The 23,732-nt window shown below is 36.9% G+C and overlaps 13 protein-coding genes across 13 annotated transcripts; 5 read left to right on the forward strand and 8 right to left on the reverse strand.

Moving 5' to 3' along the window:
• Window positions 1–173: 173 nt before the first annotated feature.
• Window positions 174–1,478, reverse strand: FDP41_003632 (uncharacterized protein; the record flags this gene model as incomplete). Its single annotated transcript, XM_044706958.1, has 1 exon — window positions 174–1,478. One exon carries the CDS (start codon window positions 1,476–1,478, stop codon window positions 174–176), a length of 1,305 nt encoding a protein of 434 aa, XP_044562353.1.
• Window positions 1,479–1,809: 331 nt separating this feature from the next.
• Window positions 1,810–3,021, reverse strand: FDP41_003633 (uncharacterized protein; the record flags this gene model as incomplete). Its single annotated transcript, XM_044706959.1, has 2 exons — window positions 1,810–2,345; window positions 2,619–3,021. The coding sequence occupies 2 exons, from the start codon at window positions 3,019–3,021 to the stop codon at window positions 1,810–1,812; spliced, it is 939 nt and encodes a 312-aa protein (XP_044562354.1).
• Window positions 3,022–3,801: 780 nt separating this feature from the next.
• Window positions 3,802–5,880, reverse strand: FDP41_003634 (uncharacterized protein; the record flags this gene model as incomplete). The annotated part of the gene is made up of 1 exon (XM_044706960.1): window positions 3,802–5,880. One exon carries the CDS (start codon window positions 5,878–5,880, stop codon window positions 3,802–3,804), a length of 2,079 nt encoding a protein of 692 aa, XP_044562355.1.
• A 520-nt stretch (window positions 5,881–6,400) lies between these two features.
• Window positions 6,401–7,234, reverse strand: FDP41_003635 (uncharacterized protein; the record flags this gene model as incomplete). The annotated part of the gene is made up of 1 exon (XM_044706961.1): window positions 6,401–7,234. One exon carries the CDS (start codon window positions 7,232–7,234, stop codon window positions 6,401–6,403), a length of 834 nt encoding a protein of 277 aa, XP_044562356.1.
• Window positions 7,235–7,968: 734 nt separating this feature from the next.
• On the forward strand, window positions 7,969–9,071 carry FDP41_003636 (uncharacterized protein; the record flags this gene model as incomplete). Its single annotated transcript, XM_044706962.1, has 3 exons — window positions 7,969–8,075; window positions 8,388–8,483; window positions 8,675–9,071. 3 exons carry the CDS (start codon window positions 7,969–7,971, stop codon window positions 9,069–9,071), a joined length of 600 nt encoding a protein of 199 aa, XP_044562357.1.
• Window positions 9,072–9,513: 442 nt separating this feature from the next.
• FDP41_003637 (uncharacterized protein) lies at window positions 9,514–10,725 on the reverse strand (the record flags this gene model as incomplete). The annotated part of the gene is made up of 2 exons (XM_044706963.1): window positions 9,514–10,373; window positions 10,581–10,725. 2 exons carry the CDS (start codon window positions 10,723–10,725, stop codon window positions 9,514–9,516), a joined length of 1,005 nt encoding a protein of 334 aa, XP_044562358.1.
• A 330-nt stretch (window positions 10,726–11,055) lies between these two features.
• Window positions 11,056–11,430, reverse strand: FDP41_003638 (uncharacterized protein; the record flags this gene model as incomplete). Its single annotated transcript, XM_044706964.1, has 1 exon — window positions 11,056–11,430. The coding sequence occupies one exon, from the start codon at window positions 11,428–11,430 to the stop codon at window positions 11,056–11,058; it is 375 nt and encodes a 124-aa protein (XP_044562359.1).
• Window positions 11,431–11,567: 137 nt separating this feature from the next.
• On the forward strand, window positions 11,568–13,010 carry FDP41_003639 (uncharacterized protein; the record flags this gene model as incomplete). Its single annotated transcript, XM_044706965.1, has 2 exons — window positions 11,568–11,892; window positions 12,304–13,010. 2 exons carry the CDS (start codon window positions 11,568–11,570, stop codon window positions 13,008–13,010), a joined length of 1,032 nt encoding a protein of 343 aa, XP_044562360.1.
• Window positions 13,011–13,171: 161 nt separating this feature from the next.
• Window positions 13,172–15,013, forward strand: FDP41_003640 (uncharacterized protein; the record flags this gene model as incomplete). Its single annotated transcript, XM_044706967.1, has 1 exon — window positions 13,172–15,013. One exon carries the CDS (start codon window positions 13,172–13,174, stop codon window positions 15,011–15,013), a length of 1,842 nt encoding a protein of 613 aa, XP_044562361.1.
• A 31-nt stretch (window positions 15,014–15,044) lies between these two features.
• Window positions 15,045–16,781, forward strand: FDP41_003641 (uncharacterized protein; the record flags this gene model as incomplete). Its single annotated transcript, XM_044706968.1, has 1 exon — window positions 15,045–16,781. The coding sequence occupies one exon, from the start codon at window positions 15,045–15,047 to the stop codon at window positions 16,779–16,781; it is 1,737 nt and encodes a 578-aa protein (XP_044562362.1).
• Window positions 16,782–17,392: 611 nt separating this feature from the next.
• FDP41_003642 (uncharacterized protein) lies at window positions 17,393–20,880 on the reverse strand (the record flags this gene model as incomplete). Its single annotated transcript, XM_044706969.1, has 5 exons — window positions 17,393–17,483; window positions 17,602–18,494; window positions 18,549–18,833; window positions 19,093–20,412; window positions 20,539–20,880. The coding sequence occupies 5 exons, from the start codon at window positions 20,878–20,880 to the stop codon at window positions 17,393–17,395; spliced, it is 2,931 nt and encodes a 976-aa protein (XP_044562363.1).
• A 713-nt stretch (window positions 20,881–21,593) lies between these two features.
• FDP41_003643 (uncharacterized protein) lies at window positions 21,594–22,298 on the reverse strand (the record flags this gene model as incomplete). Its single annotated transcript, XM_044706970.1, has 1 exon — window positions 21,594–22,298. The coding sequence occupies one exon, from the start codon at window positions 22,296–22,298 to the stop codon at window positions 21,594–21,596; it is 705 nt and encodes a 234-aa protein (XP_044562364.1).
• A 259-nt stretch (window positions 22,299–22,557) lies between these two features.
• FDP41_003644 (uncharacterized protein) lies at window positions 22,558–23,589 on the forward strand (the record flags this gene model as incomplete). The annotated part of the gene is made up of 1 exon (XM_044706971.1): window positions 22,558–23,589. The coding sequence occupies one exon, from the start codon at window positions 22,558–22,560 to the stop codon at window positions 23,587–23,589; it is 1,032 nt and encodes a 343-aa protein (XP_044562365.1).
• Between the last annotated feature and the right edge of the window lie 143 nt (window positions 23,590–23,732).

Consider the following 23,732-nt stretch of genomic DNA (forward strand, 5'->3'; position numbering starts at 1 on the left):
AGAGTCTCGGTCAATATTTATTATTTCGAAGGCACTAATGTGGTGTCTGCACACCAACAAGAACCTCTCATGTTCACATGTTTCATGTGTACTTAGTAAATCGACTGCCTGTGGTTTGTTTAGTCGAAGTCTTTGGAATTTGACGAAAAAGGAAGTAGTTTATGGGCGGCCAACTACAGTTTAACCTCTTGTTCGAACTCGTCCACGTATTGCTCAGACAAAGACTCCTCTTTGAAATTCTTGAAGTGGGCATAAATTGGATGGTCATTGATTAATTCCTGTCGACGTGTATGGAGTTGAAATAAACGCTTTGAAATGTGATGATGTTTCTTGTGGAGGCGGTGCTTCGGTGTCATGCTGGGGGGAAATGTAGGTGCTGTGACTGTAATGCGACACTCATCATTACCTAAATTTACTTCTGGTGGAGGTGTCGTGCAGGGTGTTGTTCGATCCGCGTGTGATTTTTGATGCTGTTGCACTATTGAGGAATCTGAAACGCTGTTTTGCAAAGGTTGTGAATCATTGTGAAATGTTTTGAACTGCGAAAAAGAACGTGGGTTGACATCGTCTGGAATTCGAGTCGAAGCTACTTGATTACTTGATCTTGACAAGGAATGAGAGGTTTGAGATGGGTGAGTGGAGGAAGAGTTTAAGGTATTCACATGTGAAGCGGTAGCAGAGGCACATTCCTGCCATAAAGGACCTTCTCGTCTGCGTTGACGTAATTGAGGTAAATGGTTGCTAACCACTGTCTTTCGATGCAAAGAAGAATTGGAATCTGATGAAACATAATTGGGGTGTAAATACGATATGGGTGGTTTTGTTGGACGAGGAAGCACTACTGATTTTGAGTTTGAATCGTCCGACTGGTTTTTGGGGGAGTCTTTGGGTTGTTGGGAGGTTGTAGATACTGTTGATAATGAAACGGGAGGAGGTGTTGAATTGTTCAAAGAATTCTTGCTTCGCTCCTTTACCATGATCAAGGTGGAAGAAGAATTTACATGTTGAGAAGATAGGGATAGAAATCGTCCATGTTTGTCGGACGGTATGGACAGACCGGGAGATGAGGGCAAACTGAGAGAATGTGGACGTTTAACGTCTAGATGTACTTGTTGAGGTTCTTTGAGTTTTACATTGACTTCTTCATGATGGCAGGTTTTAAGAGGATAAGATGATGGATACGAACGATTCACTTGAATTTCGTTCGGTAAAGAAGAGAAAGTTTTCAATGGTCTCGGTCGTGAATGAGTCTGAAGAAACGACTCGTGAATGGTTTGATGATGTAAATCATAATTCTTCTTTTGTCTTAATGTTCTTTCCGATGAAAAGGTGTGTGCTTCTCGTGCAAGGCCAGAACCGAAATTTTGCAATTTTTCAGAATGATTAAGATGACAACAAAAGGAAGAAGAAGACAATTCACCTGAAGCTTCTCCTCCCGAGATGTTGATAGGTTGATGGGATGAGGGGGCAGAGCCCATATTTCTCTGATCAGAGGCGGACTTTTTTGAGAGAATGATGACCTTCTCGTTGTTGTTGGCTCATGCTTTATACCTCAGTCAGACAAGCTGAAAACTGAGTTCCAAAACAGGCGAATGTACTTACTGTTTTTGAAGTTAACCCAAAGATGCATTTTCTGACCTTTAGATTTTGACCGGTCAACGATATTGGCGCACACTTGTTCTCATGTCCGTATCAAGTATTAATGATGATGAATAATTTTCTAGAAAATTTATTATTATTATTTAAATTAATAATAACAATTAACAACAGCTCAACACTGCAAAATCTTGGTCATGTGGACGACTATGATTACTCATTCTTCTTCTTTCCAGAAGTGGCAGCTGGAGCACCAAAGTATTTTCTAACAAAGAAGTCAACAAACAAGTACAAATAAGCACCATACATGGCAACACAGCTCAACATAATTTCGTATGGAGCATCACAACGACAATTCTTCTCTGCAGGCACACCAGCATCTCTATTCTTGAAGAACTTGTAAGCAAAGATGGAATTGAAAACAATACCCAAAATCATTTGAGTAATTTGACCGATGGTCAACAAAAAGTTCCAACTTGGTCTATAACCCAATTCAGTCAATGCATAATAGTAGTACATAAAGGTGTGAATCAAAGAGTTCATAATAATAAAGCAGTATCCGACAGCATATTGAGTGTAGACAGCATACCAAGTGAAGAGCAAAACAGTCAAATGGTGGAACCAGTGCAAGAATGGAACCTTACGATCTGGGTGCTTGATAACCAACAAGACAGTATCAAAGAGTTCCAAGTACTTGGAAAGAGCGAAAATGTAGGCCCAAACAATGTGTGGGAGACCTTCTTCAGGACCTGTTTTGTTGTGACACGGTTCATGTGAGACGATGTGTCGTCATTGTGAGATAGACACCAATGTGACAAAAACCAAATAAACGTCATATTATGAGTGTCGGAATATAATGACACATAACGATATCCAAACAAAAAAAATCAAATCACACCAGTTCACAAAAATGTGAAAGAAACAAGCAGCAATATAACACAATTGAAACAGACAGACCCGTCATTGTGTTCGTAGTAGTAATAATTATAGATAATGAGCCGAACAACTAATACACAACATACCTAACACGTGCTTCTCTTCACAAATCAAACCTGGTAAATCCCAAGCGTAATCATTCTTCAAATAAGTAAACCATGGAACAGAAGCACCCAACAACATGGCCAAACTCAAAACACTCAAGAATAAATTCCACAAGAACATGACCATCTTCAAGATTGGTCTCTTTGCATCCTTAGCTGGGACTGGCAACAATTTTGGCAAAACAAAAACAATGAACAAGTAAACAATCACTGAAGAAATTGGCAGCGCATTGGTAAAATTCTTCATGAGGTAAGTTTGGTCCATAGTTAGTCTAAACTTTTGATGGTATTGAGTGGCAAGGAAATTCAAATCCAAAAGCTTGGCTGGTTCTGCCATGACAAGTTGGCAGAACTCGCGGAGTGGTCCCATAAGAAGGAGAGGCATTGTTGTTGTTGTACTAGTGCACTAGTATTACTACAATATATTGTTTGAGAGCAAGGGAGAGGATTTCATCATCATCGTAATGATAGAGGTGTAACGCCATCATCATATTAGACAACAATAATTAAAGAGTTATGGGAATATTTACAGGAGCGAACATTTCGGCCGAACAAGAAAGCACCATACCAAATAATAGTATTTTAGTGGAATATCAACAACAAGGTGTTTCATAGTAAGTACAGCCAAAAACCAGGACCATCATTATCATCATGAAATATGTTGAAGTTACAGTAACGGAAAAATAAATTGAGAACACGTTCATCATATACGCGAGTGTTCATTCATTACAAGAGAGTTGGTGGCCAAACAACAACAACAACCACACATTTCAGCCAATCCATCACCGGTGGTTCAACAAGTCATTGTTTTATTATTCAACACGGCGTTAGCGTTATCTTTCAATGCCATTCCTGTACGAAAGGCAAACACATACCTCTCAATATGTTATTTTTTTAAAAACACAAAATTCACAGAACGAAAGCCGCCCAATTTCACAACGTTCAAATGCTGTTGATGCGTCGGACACCTGTCAAGGAGGTTTGGAGGTCTTTGACGAGAAGGATGAACGACTCGGCTAACATATGAGTGTGTGTCGTGTTTATTGAGGATGATGCTCAATGACAAATGTCACCCAATGGCCAGTTGCCTATTTAAAGTCTCATAGAAAAAGGAAGAACATCAACATGTTGCATCGTATCTAAGTAGTTGTTCGGTAGTCCACACTTATCCCGTGTACGAAACAATAAATTCCAAGGAGAGGGTCTTTTGTTGATGTGGTTGAAGAATGAATTGTCGCTCCATCACACGATTCAATTTCTTAATTTTCACAACCATGTTTTCGTCATCACTATCTTTAAAGGCCAGATACAAAGAATCAGGGGATGATTGAGATTTTGCCGACTCCTTGCTCTTGGGGTTAGATGTTAACATGTCATAGAGGTCAAAGAGATCAGTTTCAGGTTTTCCATCGAGTTTAGGTTGTGTGAGAAGTACTTTCAAATTTCTGTCCTTGTGTCGATTCATAATTTTAGGCAAGGCATCCATCACAGTGATGTTAATTGGAACGTCCTTCTTATTCTCAACAAGAACTGTGAAAAGTTCGTTGACCATCTTGGTTTTTTGGAACCATCCAGAAAAGTCCTGGTTTGAACTCTGCTCAATAACTGATACAGAGACCATCTTATCAATTCCAGTGTCCAAATTAAACGTTTGTTCAGGAAAGATGTTCTTATCGATGGCGGTTTGCGAGGTCAACATGCTGTCAATGAAAATGTCCACATTGCCAGGTAAAAGCATCAGCTTGGACTTGTTCTTAATGCGCATGCTTGTGTAAACTTTGGTCGATTGTCGAGGAATTACCTTGTAGAACCATTTGGCAGCGAGCATAACTTGTCCAATAAGAACCTTTTTGACCATGCTGCTTTTTCCTGATTCGGTGGTCATCTTGTTTCTCTCCTCCTCACTTGGAACACTCGGCGACAACAGTGTCAAGCGTTCACGAATGAAATACATAAACGAGTTAGAGAGGAGAGGATTGTGTTTGACAAGTGCCACATTTTGAAATTGGCCAAAATTGACTTGACCAGCAGCCACCTCACTCTGTACAGAACTATCTTGGGCTTGATTCATGGTATTGGCCATTCGGCTCATTGGTGCAAAAGATTTAAACGAGTAAAGTGGTTCACTGGGCTCGTCCAGATTAATTCCAATGTCACTCAATAACAAATCCCTAACTTCTGGAAGAGAAGGTGCCATTGTCAAAGCATCGGTGTTGAGAATAATTTGGGCATTAGTCCAATTCTCTCCAGTGTACTGTTGGAGATCTGCCATGAAAATAAGACGACCCGTTTGTCTCTTGCTGTCGATATAAAGAGAGTAATAGGGCGTCCAACTCACGAGTGGTTGAACGTAATGCATCGTCGTCACTTCGTTATCCATACCGTTATCCTTGCCAACAATATATTTCACAATAATCTCTGCTGTCTCCGTGGTGATATTCTTTGGAAGAGCTGTGCTAAAAGTGAAAATGTATGGAAGATGGCTCTCTGACTTTTGCTGATCGTCCAGTTGTTCCATCTTTTTCAAAATTTCGTTCTTTCGTTTTGAGAGGCTTGTGACAATTTCTTCTAATTGATTCAAAGCTTGCATTTTCTCTTCAAATTCTTTCTTTTCAAACTTGCCATTCACTTGTGGTAAAATGATATTCTTTAGTCGTTCCACGTCTGATAGTTTTGAGTCGATTGGCTTCAACTCCTCTTGCAATACCTCCTTTTGAGTTTTCACTGTATTTGAATTCGAATAGGCCTCTTGCTCAAATTGTGTGTCTCTAAGAAAGAGTGGAACGATGGTATTGACAGCATTTGAGCCATCTTTTGAATCTGGGGCATTCACTGGTGGAATCACTGCACTCACAGAAATGCTTGATAAATCCACATGTCGAGAAAGTCCTGTTAATTGGATTTGTATCTTGTTGGAGGTCGGTGAAGAGATCATCTTTGTCAATTTGAACACTCTCTCCACACCCGCTCTGTTATTGGTAAAGAGAGTCACTGACGTTGAAATGGCATCTCGATCGCAATGGAATCGATAGGAATTGATGCTGCTGGTTGTGGACGATGAATCATCGCCCTCAATAACATCCGTGGGGATTTGCATCGGAATATCTTCGGTTTGGGGAATATCTTCATCATTGCTCGTGATAGTATTGAATTCCAAACGGGTACGATCCAAGATGTCTTGTTTGTTCGGGTCGTTCTTCTCAATATCAGCTCTGATCAAGGTGACCAAACCGATGGCCGTCATGATGATCAATGATGTCATTATTCCGATGATCATCAAGCGTCTACTACATAAAAACCTTTTCATTTTCCGTAAAACTACGTAAAGCATGAAATGCGTTTCTTTACACTTTACAAATTCAAAATGATTCGTAACGAGATGAATATGTTTCTTGTTTAGGTCACTTCGAAACTTTAGGACAATTTTTTCATTTTTTCTTCGACGATTATTGTCGGTTTCTTTTTAAGGCGAAGCTCCGAGAGCAATTTAATGGTGCTTTTGTGTGGTACTGAGAACACGAAGAAGATAATGAAAATTTGAAACCAACGACAATGTTCGATGAGTCATTGGGTCAAAAATCATTGGTCGGTGAATTGTAAATCAAACACGTGTTCGCTACTTGGTCTTGTTGCAATAACATACGTTTTCCAAATCCTCCAAGAACTCTAAAGGTGACCCATCCTTCTCTTTCAAACTCTTGTATACAACCACAATTAGAACTATTCATGTCCCTCTCTCTTTGGAGAGCATATTAAGAATCTATCTAATGTTTTCTATTTCTATGTTCTGGTGTGTAATGACTGATATCCATGGAGATTCCATATGCCTTACATTGTGAAGTCATTTTGAGAGGATGTGCTGAAATCTTTTGAATCACATTCTCGAAATGATTGCAATGAAATTGTCTCCTCGTGTGTGGATCAATTGCGCTTTCATGTGTTTGAAAAAGGTTTGTGTAATAGGTTGGAGCTTTGTATTGTGGATATCTCTTCCGTAATTGGTTATTTAAACCACGAATGAGAAATTTTCTGTTTGAGAGTTTGTGAAATAATTTCACAAAAACTGGAAAAGTGTCTTTTCCAGAATAAGTACGCAAGGTCAATGGATAAATAATTGAAGAAATATGAGATGGCGTTGTGAATGTTTGATCTTTCAAATCACTACATGATTCTGACACAAGTTCTCTAATTTCCTTAAATAGGCATTGAGGATCGGCATTTGTCAACACTTTAGTCATTGGTTTCAAAGGCATAAATTTCTTAAACCACACTCGAGTATCTTTCTCCTCTTCTCCATTCAGCAATGTAAAAAATTCACATATCAAGACATGTTGACACATGGGCTTAGAGTAAATCATTTCGCATCTCATCTTATCAATTCGAGCACATGATTGAAACAAGAATTTAAAATCTAAAAAAGTTAACATTTGAAACCAAATGACTTCATTGAATGCAATGTGTGAAAACTCCTCTCGATACAATGATTTCTTTTCGGCTTTCTTTTTGGATTGGCTCTGATGTTTCGATCGAAAAGACATGATTGTGTTGGTGTCCAATTCATTTTCTTTGAGTTGGTCCAACAAGGCAAATGAAGACATTTTTTAAAGTTGTTGATGATGATTCATGATTTGGACCAGTAGGAGCTTCTAGTGTGTGAACAATAACAAAAATACGGATGTTTCATTCCATTCGACAGTGATGAAAAGTTCCACTTGGGCCTGTGTATTAAAATTCCAAAAGCTTTGATGTTTTCAAATTCTTCAAGTTTTGAGTTTTGCTCTGTTGAATGAAAGGACAAAAATGAAACAAATACGAAAAAACACATGATTTGGATCAAATTCGCACATCGATGTTGAATTAATTTCCCTTGTTTTTGCTTGATTTCATGGGTTTTTCTTGTTTTCCTCGAATTTTCACTTTTTAAAGCACAGAGTCAACTCAGCCAATTTTCACATCTGTGGACAGCAAATGCATAGCTTCCTCCAAATGGACACTTCAACACTTCATATCGGAAATTTTTTTACAACGGCAACGACTAGTCGGTTGGCAAATAGGTTCTGTCCTAGCAGCGTTGCTTCTCCAATCCACATTGCCTTATTTGTCGTTTGTGATTGTCTCTCAACATCTTTGTTTTTCAAAAGGAGAGAAAAGCATTGGCTGTGGTTCAATGTTCTGTTGGTTCAGACTTCCTTGTTCCCAACTCACCATTTGAAGCTGTTTGTCACGTTATGTCAAATGTCAAGCATCTTTCAAAAAATTGTCAATACCTCAACATTTGCACTTCTAGGTAACAACCAACCACAAACGAAAAATACAGACAACCACCATAGAAATGAGCAAGACCACCATCCAACATATTAAATGTGTCATTGTAGGTGACGGAGCTGTCGGTAAAACCTGTCTCCTCTATGTATATGCCAAGAATCACTTCCCTGAAGAGTAAGTAAAACATAACGATGTGAATCACTATTGTTGTGAACAATGATGATGTTTTTGTTATTATTATTATTATTTTGATGATGACAACAATGGTGTTGATGTTGGATTCCACATTCATCCTTTCATTTTGTGCGCTGTTGTTGTTATGCATTAATTTTGTTATATTTCGTTGTGGTGATGCATATGGTTTTTAAAAACGCAACTATGAACATCCCTAACAACAATGATATCATCCTTCTCGTGATGATGAACCTAATTATGACTCAACATGAACAACAACCATCATGAACCATTAAATTTGATGACGGATAGATATGTACCAACTGTGTTTGATAACTACTCTGCAAACGTGATGGTTGATGGAAAGACCATCAACTTGGGATTGTGGGATACTGCTGGTCAAGAAGAGTAAGTAGAGTGTGTGTTTGATTAGAATCATGGTGATCATGATAACGGTTTTACTTCTTCCGTGTTCCTCTCATCATCATTCCTTCTTTTCATCATTCGTCCGTTTCTAATAACATCATCAAAAACAACACCCAAACAACAACTGAACCACAACAAAACCCCTTCCAATAACACAACAATAACAACAACAGATACGATCGTTTGCGTCCTCTCTCCTATCCAGGTACCTCTGTCTTCCTCATTTGCTTCTCTGTGGTGAATCCATCCAGCTACGATAACGTCCGTTTGAAGTGGCATCCAGAAGTCTCTCATCACTGCAAGAACGTTCCAATCATTCTCGTTGGTACACAAGTCGACTTGAGAGACAATGAAAGCACCGTACAGAAATTGCGTGAGAAGGGAAAGCAACCACTCACTGCTGATCAAGGAGAAAAGTTGAAGCAAGAAATCAGAGCTTTGAAATATGTTGAGTGTTCAGCCAAGACACAACAAGGAGTGAAGGGAGTCTTTGATGAGGCAATCCGAGCATTCTTGTTTAAACAAACTGAACCAGAGAAGAAACCTGCTGGAAAGTGTGATTTGTTGTAAATTGAAATTATGTATTCTTGTTCTTGAATAATATATTATTTAAAATTTAATATGTAATAGAACAAATCCAATATTTGTATCATAAAGTAAAGTTGTGCATGTACAAAGGATTCGTAGAGAAACATCTCTTGGCGACGGAGGATGGATGTCTGTTATGGAGCAACCAACAGTTTGGAAGCAGCCTTCTTGAGCTCTATTATCCTAAGTTACAACATCTCTTTATTCGCCGACGAAGTTCCAAAACATTTCTCCCGTCGAATTTAGTTGACTATTTTGCTCAACCATGAATGCGTGTTCTCTTTGGATAGTCACGGCAGTTAATTTTAATTGAATGATTGAATTTAATGACACTTCCGATGTTTCTACATTTTATTAAGCATCAAGTATTCATCGAACTCAACTAACAGCAAGTAATTCATTAAGGAAAAAAATGTTTTCAATCTTATAATTCATCTTCTGGGAAAAACCCGGCATCCACAAATTTCTTTGTTCTCATATTCTTGCTATCTTGAATGGGTGTTGGACTCGAGCGTTGAGTTGTTATGGGTTGTTTTTGTGGTGGTTGATGAAGACGAGGAGATTGTTGCTTAGGATATTGATCGATTGGTTGTTGTTGTTGTTGCCAATACTCAGGACGAGTATTATTATTATTAATACCTTGAGTAGTAATATTCGTAGCAACTGAACTGGATCTTTTAACGGGAGGTACTGGAGCAGTTGTTGAGGATGTTTTTGTTATTGATGATGATGAACCTGATGATGCACCCTGTTGAGGAATGGTTGGTAAAGGCTTGTGATGATCTCTTCTCGGACTCACTTTCGCAGAGGATGTAGAATCTTCATTTCGAGGAGAAACTTGGGGGGTAGTTGCAGTGGTGGATGAATGTGTATGATGATTGATAATATTATCTTGTTCATTGTCAATACGATGATCATGATGAATGGGTTTGAGAACGGTTGGAGTTTGTGGTGGTTTTGGAAGGGATGGTCTCGGAGAGGTTCTTGGATACGAAGAATAAGGAGGAACGACAGCAGGATTTGTGGTAGAGGTATCATGTTGATCATGATCGTTACTCATTTCCGAATTGGAGGGTTCTGTAGTTGTTTGGATGGTGGATGGATAAGACAAGGAGAAGAGTTTTGGTTGTTGAGGCTGTTGTAACAAATCTTCTTGTTGTTGTCTCAGTGCTTCAAGTTTGGCCACTATAGAGATGGCAGCTCCTGTTGGAACTTTGAATTCAGTTAAATCTTCTTTGGTTAAACAAAGAATGGCATTTCCTGTGAGTTGTTGTTTCATGATGACTTTTCAGAAACAAAGATTAAACCATTGAGATTGTGAAACATTGAATTCATCAATGCAAACGTGAAGGTTCATTATCGAAAAGACAACGAAATCCATGAACATCAAACATCATCGTCAAGACCATTATATTAATTGAAACAAGAATAGTTTGAAAAAGTTTAGTCCCAATTCTCCATTACAACCAATGACACAACAATCAAACATACCATCAATGACCGTTTTTTGATCATACTTTTCGCTCATAAGCCAATGTTTGAAATTTTCACTGGTCCAATTTTTGATGAGGATATGTGTCACATCAGGCACAAATTCATGCGTGGAGGTGGTACTCTTTAATTTGAAAAGATTCATTTTTTCTGTGCTGTTCTCGGTGATGACCTTTAATGAACAAATAGTCTTGTTCCATATCAGATTTACATAAAAGGAAGGCATCATTTATTGTGATGTTTTCAATCTGTGAAAGGATTGGTTCTATTTAGCAAGTTTGGTTCGTTAAATATTGAGGGAATGAACATGTAGTATCATAAAGACTCAGTGAGGAAAATGAACTCCAACACCCAAACTGCAAACCAAAAGTCCAACCTAGCTGTTTCATCGACAAATTCAATTATTCTCTCTGCATCTCATAATTTAAAATTGTGCAATGAATGGACAGACAATAGTATTTTCCATTCACTCGTTTCAAACCTGAGAATTCTCACTGCTAATTTCTGCTGGACTCGAGGTCATGTTTAATGAAGAGTTGGTTCCCCCATGAACACTCACATCCAACACATGTGTTTCTTCATGATGCTGTTGTTGGTTCTGAGTCTGCGTGTGGCTTAGTGTTATTGAGGTCAAGGCTGTGTCTATAGTTGTTGCTCCACTCTCATTTGCAACAGTGGACATTTGTGAATTGTCATTGCTTGTGCAATACAAAGAAGACACAACTGAAGGAACAGCACTTGAATTTCGTTTTCGAGTGCTGTAAATACTTTCATTGATAGAGGAGAGATTTCCTTCGTGTTGATGTGAATTTTGAGGAGCAGCGTTCGATGAATGAAAAGTTCGTTTCATTTGGGAGTTTTTGTTGTGTTTCGAACGATTCGAGTTGATCACTTGAAGTACTTTGATAGAGATGGCCTTTTTGTTGATGAATATAATTCACGAGTGGACAACTCGAGCGTATTTTTTCGTGAACGAGCCCTTAAAAAATGACTGACGATCATCCCTCGTTAATCACTAAAATTGCGCACCTTGAAAAATATATTGAATACCTACAATCTACCATGAATGATCTCACTAAAGTAATTAATGATATGATTGAAAAGCAACTGCATGAACCTACTTCTAATCTTAAAATCAATGATAACCCTCCAAATGATGAGTCAGTTATGTCCACTCCAATATTCCCCCAAACACAAATACAAGCACCATCTTCTACACAAACACATACACATACACACACACCACACACACCACACACACTTACACACAACAAAAAAGAACAAATTCCTATGAAGAACAAATACCAAAGCCGTAGATTCAACCAAGAAACAACAACCAATATCAACCTAAACAAGAAAAGTCTCTCTACCAAAGATAACTCGAACCCTAAGAAAAAAAACCTCAACCAAAAAAAACACCAAAGACCGCAAAAATGCAATCAACCCGCCCAACAACTAAGAAATCTATCGACTTCAACAAAGGATTAACAATATACTGCGCAACCAACTTGTACAAAAACAAAGAGGCACTTCAATTTCTCCTCAATCACCTCAAGGCCTCCAAACTTGCGAAGGATCCATGGGTCCCCTCTGAAAGACCATTCATACTCCAAATTGTTCCGTCCTCATCAAGCTCAAGGGACGAAATCATCAAGAACCTCAATAGCGCCAAAAGTCAAACAAACTTTAAATACTTTATCTCTGATATGTCTCCAAATCACAGAGTTCACCGCTCAACATCTTACTGGAAACGATGAAAACAATATTCTTCATATGATCTCCTGCCTATGCAATTGGCATGAGAAATCTAAAGGTTTAATAGCTATGAGAATTAGTAAACCACCAGACTCAAGCTGCTTCAAAACCACTGTTACAGTTAAGAATTTACAATCACTACAAGAAATCCTCTCTAACACCGAATGGTCTCGCCTCAAAACTTATACTCAACTAGCTGAAGATTCCCGTTTTGAAGTCTTTATCAACCTCTCTACAGATTTTGAAGAACATGAAATCGTAAACGTCGTTAAAGATATCACCACTAAAGCAGGAATTACTATTCACCCAAACTCTATCAAAATCGATGAAAAGACATCTCCTTTTAATCCTGAAGAATCATATTATAACATCATAGTGACTCTTAAATCTGATACTGAAGTCGATCGTATCTTAGAAGTGGTCCATCCTATTGAAACCAAGCATGGCAGAATCATCACAAAATCCTTCAAGTCCAAAGCGCAGTTCTTTAAAGAAAAAGCTATCTCCAAATCAAATCAATCAACAGAGAAAGAAAGCTCTAACTTCTCAACTATTATTACTCCAAATAATTATGAAGCAAGGTTTACCAGCCTTGAAAAAAGAGTCTCCAATATGGAAAGCAATATATCATATATTGCTAAGAATATGGAAACTCTAATGCACAGCGTTAAATGACTCGTCCAAGCTGGGAAGAGAAAGGACATGCATGATAAAGATATTGAATGACTTTTACTATTGCAAACCTTAATGTGAATGGAATCCTTCCAAAGGATCCCAACCAATCAAGTATATTGGACAAAATCATACGGCTTATGGATATCTATCACCTTAACTTCATGGCAATCCAAGAATCACACATTAACAACTCACAATACACACGCACTTTTCACCAAAACCTCTATCGATATTATTCTTTTCTCAACAATAATAATTCTCATGATGGAACTTTTGTCCTTACCCATCAACGTCACAAAAAGAAATCTATTCATCAAATCCTTATTCCAGGACGTCTCCAACTATGCACCATCCACATCGGTGGATGCTTATTGAATATATTTAATATTTATAACTACTCTGGAAACAGAAATGAAGAAGAAGAAAATATTTTACTCGAGAAATTATCTGAAACCCTATCAACCCTAAATCACCAACCAATAATAGTGATTGGTGACATGAATTTTAGTTCAGAAGGAAATGCTTACAAAGACACCAAGTGGAAAACATTTATGGACCAACATAACCTAAAAGAAAGTGAAACAATAATTCCATCCTACATCAGAAAATACACATCACAAAACAAAATATTAGAAACAATCTCAAGACCTGACCACCTATTCCACTCGAGTCACATTGAAATAGAATATGAACAAGCTTTACCACTCGTCACAACAAATGACCACATACCAATCATGTTCAAATTTAAATTATTAATTCCAACAACCTGGAAACGAATAATCAGCGATGAGCAAAGTGTTGCAAAAAAACTCGAAGAAATTTTGAAATCTCTTCCCGTCAACAACAGTGAATTGAAAAAACTCAATCATGAGATCAAGAACCAATCTCATAAACCACATCCTATTAAGGGATTTAAGGAATCTGAAATCATTACCAATTTGAAACAACAGCTCCATAATCTCCATGAACAAAAATTATCCGAAACAACCCAAGATGAATCCACTATCAAAAGATCTATAAAGGAAACAAAGAAGAAACTCAAAGAACAATATAACCTTGAATTTGCGGAATATAGAAAAAAGTTCATAGATTCCATTAATAACAAACACACCAAAGGAATCCACAACTTCGATCACCATCTCAAATACAAGGAAATTGATTGGAATTCAACCAAAATAACAAAAGAAGGAGCTGTGAACTACTTTAAAAACAAATTCACCTCAAAACTAGATGACAAAACAGAAATTAAATTTAAACCAGGTGAATCAACAGTTAAAGAAGGACCGTCCAACATTACAATAACTAAAGAAGATGTTACGGACGCGTTGAAAAGAATGAAATCAACAACACAAGGGGTAGATTTCACAACAAAACAGATATTTGAAAATATCAATCCCAATAATTTAGCATCAGCATTTAATGACATGATCCAAAATCAAGACATCCCAAAATGCTGGAAACAAGGATGGGTTAAATTAATCGGAAAAAAAGATATAATCACAGACTACAAAGATCTAAGACCAGTCATAATCATGAATATTGGATATAGACTCCTATTCAACATTATAACATTCAAACTTAAAGATTGGGCCGAATCAAATATCAACATTAGACAACAAGCATTCACCCAAAATCGAGAAACAACAAATCACTGCATCCTCATACAAGCCCTCATTAACAAATTCAAAAAGAAAGGATTCATTCTAACCAATATAGATATTGCTGCTGCATATGATTCCATTGAACTCAAAATCATTGACATGGCGCTCACCCACTGCAAATTCCCCCAAGAACTTAAAAACTTCATCATTAATGCTTACTCAAATCATCAAATCCAAATAGAATGGAATCATACACTATCAGAAAAATTCACCAAGACAAGAGGAATCCCACAAGGATGTCCTCTAGCTCCTCTAATCTATAACTGCATCTCCCAAATGATTATTGATAAAATTATTGAAAGAGAAAAAACTCCCAATCACTCCACAAGATCTAGACATTGATGATATTGCCACACTTTGTTTTGCCGATGATATGTCAATTATCAATTCTAACATTACTCTCCACAACAAAAGACTCAAGAAAATTAACAGATGGTTCAAACAAATATTCCTAGAAATTAATCCATCCAAATCAGTTACAACTTCACTCCCTAAACCAAATGAGGCCTTGATTAACAATACCAAAATTCCAAACCAAGACAACCAAAGAATCCTCGGAGGATATCTTTTTGAATCTAAATTATTTAAGGAAGAACTAGAAAAAAGGAAACATAAGATGATGAATATCCTTAACATCCTTCCAATTAATCTGATTCAACCATATAATCTCAAACAAGTAGTCACATCTAAAACCTTATCCCAAATTAGACACCTTGCACGCAATAATTCAATAAACCAATCCCAAATAGAATCATTCGACTCTTCAATCAGAAACCAAATCAAAAGAAAACTAAATATTGATGCAAGAACACCTAAAGAATGCCTATACTTACAAATCTACCAAGGAGGAATGGGTATTCCATGCCTTGAAATGATGACTGATATCATAACCCTAAGATCATTAATTAATATCTCATGTCACAATTACCAACTCATGCAAGAAGCGGTAAATGATGCTATCACATCAACATTCAACACCAAAAAATCCAAAAACCTAAATATATTTGAAAACTTCCACCACATAGCAAGGAAGTATGAACTTAAAGTTGATAACTGCAACTACATTCCTCAACTTGTAAATGAAGAATCACTAAAATACCATAAGAAATGTAAAAACTTTGAAGTATGGACTGATGGATCTAAAACTGAACAAGGAACTGGATTTGGTATTATTTTACAGTCCAAAAATATAACAACTAGACACAAATTCAAACTTGACCCAATCCATAGCAATAACTTAGCTGAACTACTAAGTATTGTCTACACTCTCCGATTATTACCAACAAAATCAAAAGCAAAAATCTACACAGACAGCGAAATAAGTATCAATTTGCTATCAAATCCTAAATACCGAGGACCATTTCTCCCCCTTAAAACTGAATTTGAATTCCTCAAGAAATCTAAAAACCTACAAATCACCATCATCAAAGTTAAAGGCCACCAAAATAGTGGTAACATTCACGTAGACAAATTAGCCAAAAAGGGATGCACATCAGGAAAATTGATAATTCCTCACAGACAACTTACCCAAAACCAAATTATCCTCAAATCCAATAACCACTGGATTCCAGATATTGCAACATTCATCAAGAACAAACAACTTCAGAAATGGAATGAATCAATAACTTTGAAGAGCAGGAATAAGTTTAACCCTTCTTGCATCTTCCCAACAACATTCAATTTCATGAAGTCAAAGAATATCTCTCCCCAACAAAAATATGCAATCTGGAGAAACATGCACAATGTTCACATGAAAACATTTAAACAACAAACTCACATCTGCCCCAGATGTAATTGCACCGGAACTATTGAACATTATTCCACACGTTGCACATTACTATCGGAGGAAAGAATGTATGCTAAACAACAGATGAAGAGGCTTCTAAACATTGAATTGATTCCCCATGACCGAAATGAAATTCTAACCTCCTCCAAATTCCTTATCGACAGCAGAGGAATCATTCTTAACTCCGACACATATTTTACAAGAAGAAAACAGGACATCATCAAGTACTGGGTAGACATTCAAGCAATTCTATCACTCTTGATGGGTAGAGCTTTTAATCAATACTGGGAAAACGAAAGACCTGAGGCACCGAAGGGCCAATAAATATTTTTTCAATTTTTAGTGAACACCTCAAGCTACGAGAAAACTTTTCGCTGGGAATTTTAATAACACAACGATCATAGGATGATTTTATGATGGTTTCAATCCATCAAAACCTGCCAATGCAATTGATTGTTTCTGACACATAAAGGAAACACCACATCACTATTGGTGCGTCAATATGTTGAATTGGCATTACAAGAGCCATGGTAGCTACTTCTTAAAAATTTGTCACGTCCATGGAGGACTGGAATTGTGACTGAGTTGAAGACAACCATTCCCCCTCATCACAATCACATGATCGACACCATCTCTCTCTCTCAAACAGTCATTACATACTTTCAAGCCACAATCCTTGCATGGAGTTAATGATAAACAAGGCTTGTGGCATGAATTGCACAGCAATGTTGGCATGTTTGGATGGCAGATCTTACAAAGGCCGTCATGGTAACATTTGCAACATGTTGAATTTTGACATTGAAGGCATTTAGAAACGGCATTGGTTAGTCTGTGACAACATTTGCAATGATAAACTATGAATATCGAACATCGTTGACATTCTCCATTATAAGAACATCGCTCACAAACAATATCAGAACAACAGGAACACAATATTAGTTCCGTGTAGTTGGAACAAACTTGGCACTGTCTCCGTTTGCAAATTTCTGAATTGCACCCACAAGTTGCATCACATATTCTTCCAAGCTTGACACAATTACAATTCAAACAACTACATCCAACTTTCTTCTTTGCTTTGTGTTCATCATCATTATTGTCATTAATTTTCTCTCTTTTCCTTTTAAGTTGGTTGGTATTGAAGCACTCGATAGCTTTCAATGCATCATCGAGATTACCATAAAACTTGATCAAAATATTAAGCAATCCAATAGCATCATAAAATGCACAATGTGAATTGTTGTCATTTCCTAAATTAAAGTGTTCAATTAATACATCCTCAGCAAAAACTGGTTTAGATTTCCCTTTCTTTGTCATTTTCCGAGGAAGACAATTGTGTAAAGTCGATTCTGATTTCATTAATCGGAGAGAATCAACAAAGACAATATTGTCATGATTAAATTCAGAAAACTTTCCGAAAAATTCTTTGGCAAAAACTTTAAAATCCAAACGGTCTCCATTATGAGCTATTAAGTAAGTTTTTCCTTGAGAGTTATTGTTTAAAAATTGGATAATATCCATCACATGCCCTTCAATAGGCAATTTTGATCTTAAACTATTCAAGTTAAGTCCTGTAATTGATTGTGCTTGGTTAGAAATCACTTTTCCAGGATTAATTAAGCCATACAAAACAGCTCCAGTCAAAACGTCCACAAAACAATATTCCGTAATTTTTGGTGGATCATTATTCTTCCATAATCCAGTCGTTTCAAAATCAAAAAATACATATTTGTTTTGAGGTGAAGTTTCTGACATTTGAGTTGAATCTTCTGAAATAGAGTCGATGGTGGCGATATTTGATGTTGAAATATTTTCTGCTTGTGATTGCTTCTCGTTAGATGGAACAAATAATCCTTTTTCTGAATTAAATGTAATAACTGATTCTTTTGGTAATTCAGGTTCTGTTCGAATTCGAACTTGCTTAAAGGTATTGGTTACCAATTTGGTTGCTATTTCCTCAACAATACCCTCAACATGTTGGCCAAATTGGCGAGATTTGAGTGAAATAATAATTGTGTTGTACAGTGTATCTTTGCATTGCTGAGGTGAATAATTGTGACATTGTAAGTGCTTAATAAATGATCGTTGTCAGACCATTATTTGATTACATTCAGGGCAGCTGAGAAAAATATTGTTCATAATAGTTCCATCATCCGCGACTGGTGCTTGTTTACATAAATACTCTCGTATCAGCATTACATTTTTCTGTGGAAGAAAATCTTGAGTGACATCGAGCACATATTCATACATCTCTTCAGAAATAGTTTGATCTTTCTCTAACAAAGTGTCCTCATCGTCTTCTTGAAGAATGTGTTTCTTTACATAGTATTTTCGATGTAATTCAGAATAGTCTAAGCTTACGTTACAATTTCCATAACACTTTGTGGTTGATTGTTGATTGACATTAATTGGAGAATTTTTTGCCAATTTCGTCTTCAAAGCAATCCATACGGCTCGATAGATCCCACAATAATCTCGAAAATTAGGGTATCGTATTTTTCCTCGAATTAAGGAAAAAAAAGTTCAACAATTAATGTCGAAATTCCACAAGCCTTAATTTGAGTATGGTTTCCATATTTTTCAAAAAGAGAACGAAGTGAAGTCATAGTCATCACAATATGAGAATACAATTCGTCACTATGATGTTAGAATTTGCATCTTTCCATTCCTTAAGTGTTGTCAGTACAGATTCAATTAATTGTTTTTTCTCATTCCAGTTTGAACATCGTTCATCGTCAAAAATTTGATGTATTTGTTGCATTAACGTTAAATATTTTGCTAATGCACAACATCCTATTTGCTTGCTTTGTTCAATTCCACTAATAACATTAGAATCTATCAATGCAAAAACAGGTTCCATTTTCATAATGTCGACTGGGTAAATTATATTTTCCGATACCCAGTCTCGCAGTTGGGGTTCATTTCTAACCTTCAATAATGTATTCATAGAAAAACTCTCTTTTTCAATAATCAAATCATCCCCTTTCAATAAACAATTTCTCAACCGTTTGAGCAAATGAGACCAATCAAAAAGGTGAACATAATTTTCATTAGTATGAGAGGTTGCATATTGATAATTACCAGCTAATCCATCACTACAACCTCCAACCACTTCTAAAACATAATCTCCATAAGAAGTTCGTTTGAATTGATCTCTAATTTCTGTCATTTTCTTTGTAATAAATTCATAATGGTTTGATTTGTGACCACCAAAACAAATAGGAAAAGACATCTCACCGTCAATAGTTGTTGCAAAAAACTGGCACACATGACTAGCAATATCGTCTGGTGTAATTTCTCTTTTTGCGTTATATATATCTTCAAAAGACTTTTCATTGCAATTTGTGAATCCAATTACTTTTCCAGTACTTTTCATCACACATAATCCTCCTCTAATCTCTATTTCATCATATGAAATTATGATCTTATTACTAATATTATTCAATGCCATGGCTTTAACAATATCTTTCAAATCACTGTCGACAAGGTTACCAAAAGACAAGTCTGGAAGATAGCTCTTAATTGTTGAGATAGATGGAAGTAATAGATTAAGCTTATCTAATGCGTTTTCAGATGTTATAGTTTCACCGGGAGAATTTCCTTTCAAAATATTCCACAAACGAGAACCACCATAAAATCGAAGTAATAAACACCAATGAATGATACACTCTTTGTATCGAAAACCGTTAACATTTTTCGACGAAACCAAATTTTGCAAAGTATTTTCTAATAATTGATAAAAGAACTGGGTTTCATGTAACTTTCCTTCCTCTAGCGCAATCGAGAGAAGTTCTACCAAATAATGTTTTTGATCTTTTTCTTCAATTAATTCTTCGAAATTCTTAATTGTAGTATCTCGTCGAGAGATTTTTGCCTTCAATGATTTGATGACATTTTTGTATTCTTGTGTTCTTGCAGCGAGGTGAGCTGTTTTGGTATTTTGGTTTTCAATTGTTCGCTGATAATGGCGTAATTTTGTTTCATAGCATTCATAACATTTTTCAAACTCCATATTTGTTGAGATTGCAATTATTGCAGTCTACACTAAAAAAACAAAATTCGCCATGATGATTGAAATTCACACTTCCGAAGCTGTGGAGAATATTAAAGTAGCAACATTGAAGATGAGTGTTGCAGTCTTGTAGCCTGCACCCAAGAAGGACTCTTGAGCATTAGCCAATTTTACAGTCCGAATAAAAACGTTACCTATGAAACACATGATGAACATGAGAACGCTCAAATTCGATAATGTAAAGAGTAACTCGAGAGTATTTGCGACATTCATACCCACCAAATGGGAATATGGAATATTGGTATCGGTAATGATGAGAGAGCTGTTCTCATAGATGAAGGTTTCCATGTAGAGAGAAGAGTTTGTGGAGTAACGAGAGGCAACATAATTTCGTGCTTGAGTAACAATGGACATGTTGATTGAGAAGAAGAGTTGTTGCTGCGTTGTTGCATGTTATGGAGAGTGGCAGTTAACGAGCCCAAGGACCAAGTGTCTGTTGCCATAGGCATTATTGATTGAAGGAGAAAAGGTGAATTGTTTTTGATCAGATGTCTTGCTGTCGTTAAAACAAAATCACAAACACGAACAAATCAGCTTAAAATTCATGAACTCTTACAGGTGATTGACAGAGAGAGAAGACTAAATTTGTTAGACATTTCATCTATGATTGTGTACATTCACAAGATGTCCATTTCATTCAGCATGTATCTCTCATTCAAGAAAGGAAGAAATTCATGATCTCCCATTTTTAATAAGGTGGTTTGTGTTGTTGTGAACAAATGTTGCAAAACATGACTTTTTCGCATTGAAAATTGAAAAACACTTTAGGTTCCACAAATGGAATTAGTTGTGAATTGAAAAAGTTTCTGAGTCTCAATAATGATGGCAATGCTTAACTCACGTTGGTATTGACTGGAATCAGCAACAATTAATTGTTCTTTGCTTAGAAAAGTGAAGCAACAACACTCAAGATCATAATTGTGAAAAGAAGTCCGTACAATGACTTCATTTCTAAAAGTGATGCTTCACTCACTGCTCTCGTGGTACTGTTTTGGGGCTTATTTGAGATTTGAAGATTATTCGAAGTGACAACTCTCGTTTGACAATTATTTCCAGTAAAGCCTGCTTTACATGAGCACTTGTCTACATCCGAACAAATACCATTTCCAGAACAAACTTGAGCTGATGTGGAGGAAACTCCAACCACATGTCACAAATTCGCAATTATTTCCAGTGTATCCAACACTGCATGAACAAGTGTTAGTGGCTACACATTTTCCTCTCGAAGAACAAACATTAGGACTGAACTTGGAAAAACCATTGCAAAGAACATCTGTAACGCTGGTCGAGGTCGCAGAGTCATAAGCTAAACCGTCTTGGCAATAAGGTTCTAAAACTCTCACAATATTATTCGTTGTATCAGAAAAATACACTTTTCCAGTTGCATTGGATCCTGAAACGCTTGTAGGGGTATACAAGTAGGTCTGGAAAGGAGATAAGGCATCACCATTAAATCCATAAAAATAATGGCCCCCAATAGTTGAAATTGTGCCATTAGAATCAACCTTACAAATACGACGATTCAAAGTATCTGCAATGAAAATATGACCCAACTCTGAGATGTGAATTCCAGATGGAGAATTTAGTTGAGCTGATGTTGCAGGAGTTCCTTCTCCGTCAAATCCTGCATTACCATTTCCAACAACTGTCACAATATTGCCATTTAACAAAATTTTACGAATGCGGTGATTCAAAGTGTCTGCAATATAACACTCTCCCGTTTTGGAAACATAGATAGCATTGGGAGAGTTCAATTGAGCACTAGTTGCCATAATATTATCACCATTATAACCGGCAACACCAGATCCTGCAATGGTAGTAACGATTCCACTCAAAGCACTGATATGTTCTGAACGAAGTGAAGGGCATGAATGTTTCGATTGCAAACATTAAAAGAGTTTGGTTGAGCAACGAAAAATATTTTCATGCTCAAAAAATTTTCTGCATATTCGTGCGTTTTGATTTGCTTAGTGACTTCTAGCTTTCCCTTAATATATCTCGCTTTCTCGCTCTCTCATTCCCACGCTCATCATGACCAAAGTAAAACCTTCGACTCCTAAAAACTTTCAAGACAATGAGTCAGAACAGACTCAATCCCTTCTTGGAGTTATTATTAGTGATGATGGTTCTCTCTCAAGCTCACCTAAACCATCCACTCCAAAGAAGAGAAATAATCGTCGCTCAGCTTCTCTTAAGAAGAACATTCGGAAGCAAATTAGAGAAACTGAATGTCCACCACCAATTATAAACGGGTCCAAAGGAGAATCTTCACATTCAACTCCTCTAGTGGTTTCTTCAAACAACATTTCTACCCAACCGTCATCCAATTCCATTCCTGCGAATGAACCTCAGCATGACTATTGGAGAGAAATTCTCCTTGAATCTCACTTCGAGAGATTTGGTTCGTTGGGCGAAAATTACAACAATGACGAGCTTTATAACTTGTTAGTAGCTCATTCCAACGTTGCAATAACCTCTGCTTCATTTTGGAAGAAAAGAATCAACGTGTTATTGCAAAAGTTCGCTCCTTTTATCAGCCCAATGAATTCTGCATATGGTACAGATAAAATCAAATCTAAAGGATATAAACGCGTGATGGAAATCCTCCACAAATTGTGTTGTGTTTGTAGAGCAGGTAGAAGTCAAAAAGACTTCAGTTTGATCTTCAATTTTGAAGCTCTTGAACTCTCTGAATTACTGATGAGACTGGTGATGGTATTCATTAGCGAAGGAACAGAGAACAACTCTTTTGAAGCAGCGGATAACTTTTTGGATTTGACTGCCAAAGAAAGAGAGAAGAGCAGAAAGAGAGTTCAACAAAATCATCAAGAAGATGTTATTAAGAATATGAACCAATTTATGAATAGATCATCCAGACGTCGTGGCGGATATGACAGAAATCGTGGATATTATCAGAGATACCAACCATACAACATTCCACAACCAGCATCAAGTGGAAATCCTCATTCTGGGAACAAACCACCGTTTCAAAGACGAGGTTACAACTCCAACACCAACACCAACCCCAACTCCCAACAAACTCCTTCTTCTAATACCCTCTGACGAGGAAGTAATGGGCGGACGCCTATTAAACTTTTCAGACAATTGGAAGGAATGGGGAACTTCACATTATGTTTGGAACATGATCAACCAAGGTGTTCGTCTTTCATCAAACCCCTCATTTTGGAAGAAGTTTCATCAACGTC

This window comes from Naegleria fowleri, assembly GCF_008403515.1.
Source record: "Naegleria fowleri strain ATCC 30894 chromosome Unknown tig34, whole genome shotgun sequence".
Taxonomy (NCBI): domain Eukaryota; phylum Heterolobosea; class Eutetramitea; order Acrasida; family Naegleriidae; genus Naegleria; species Naegleria fowleri.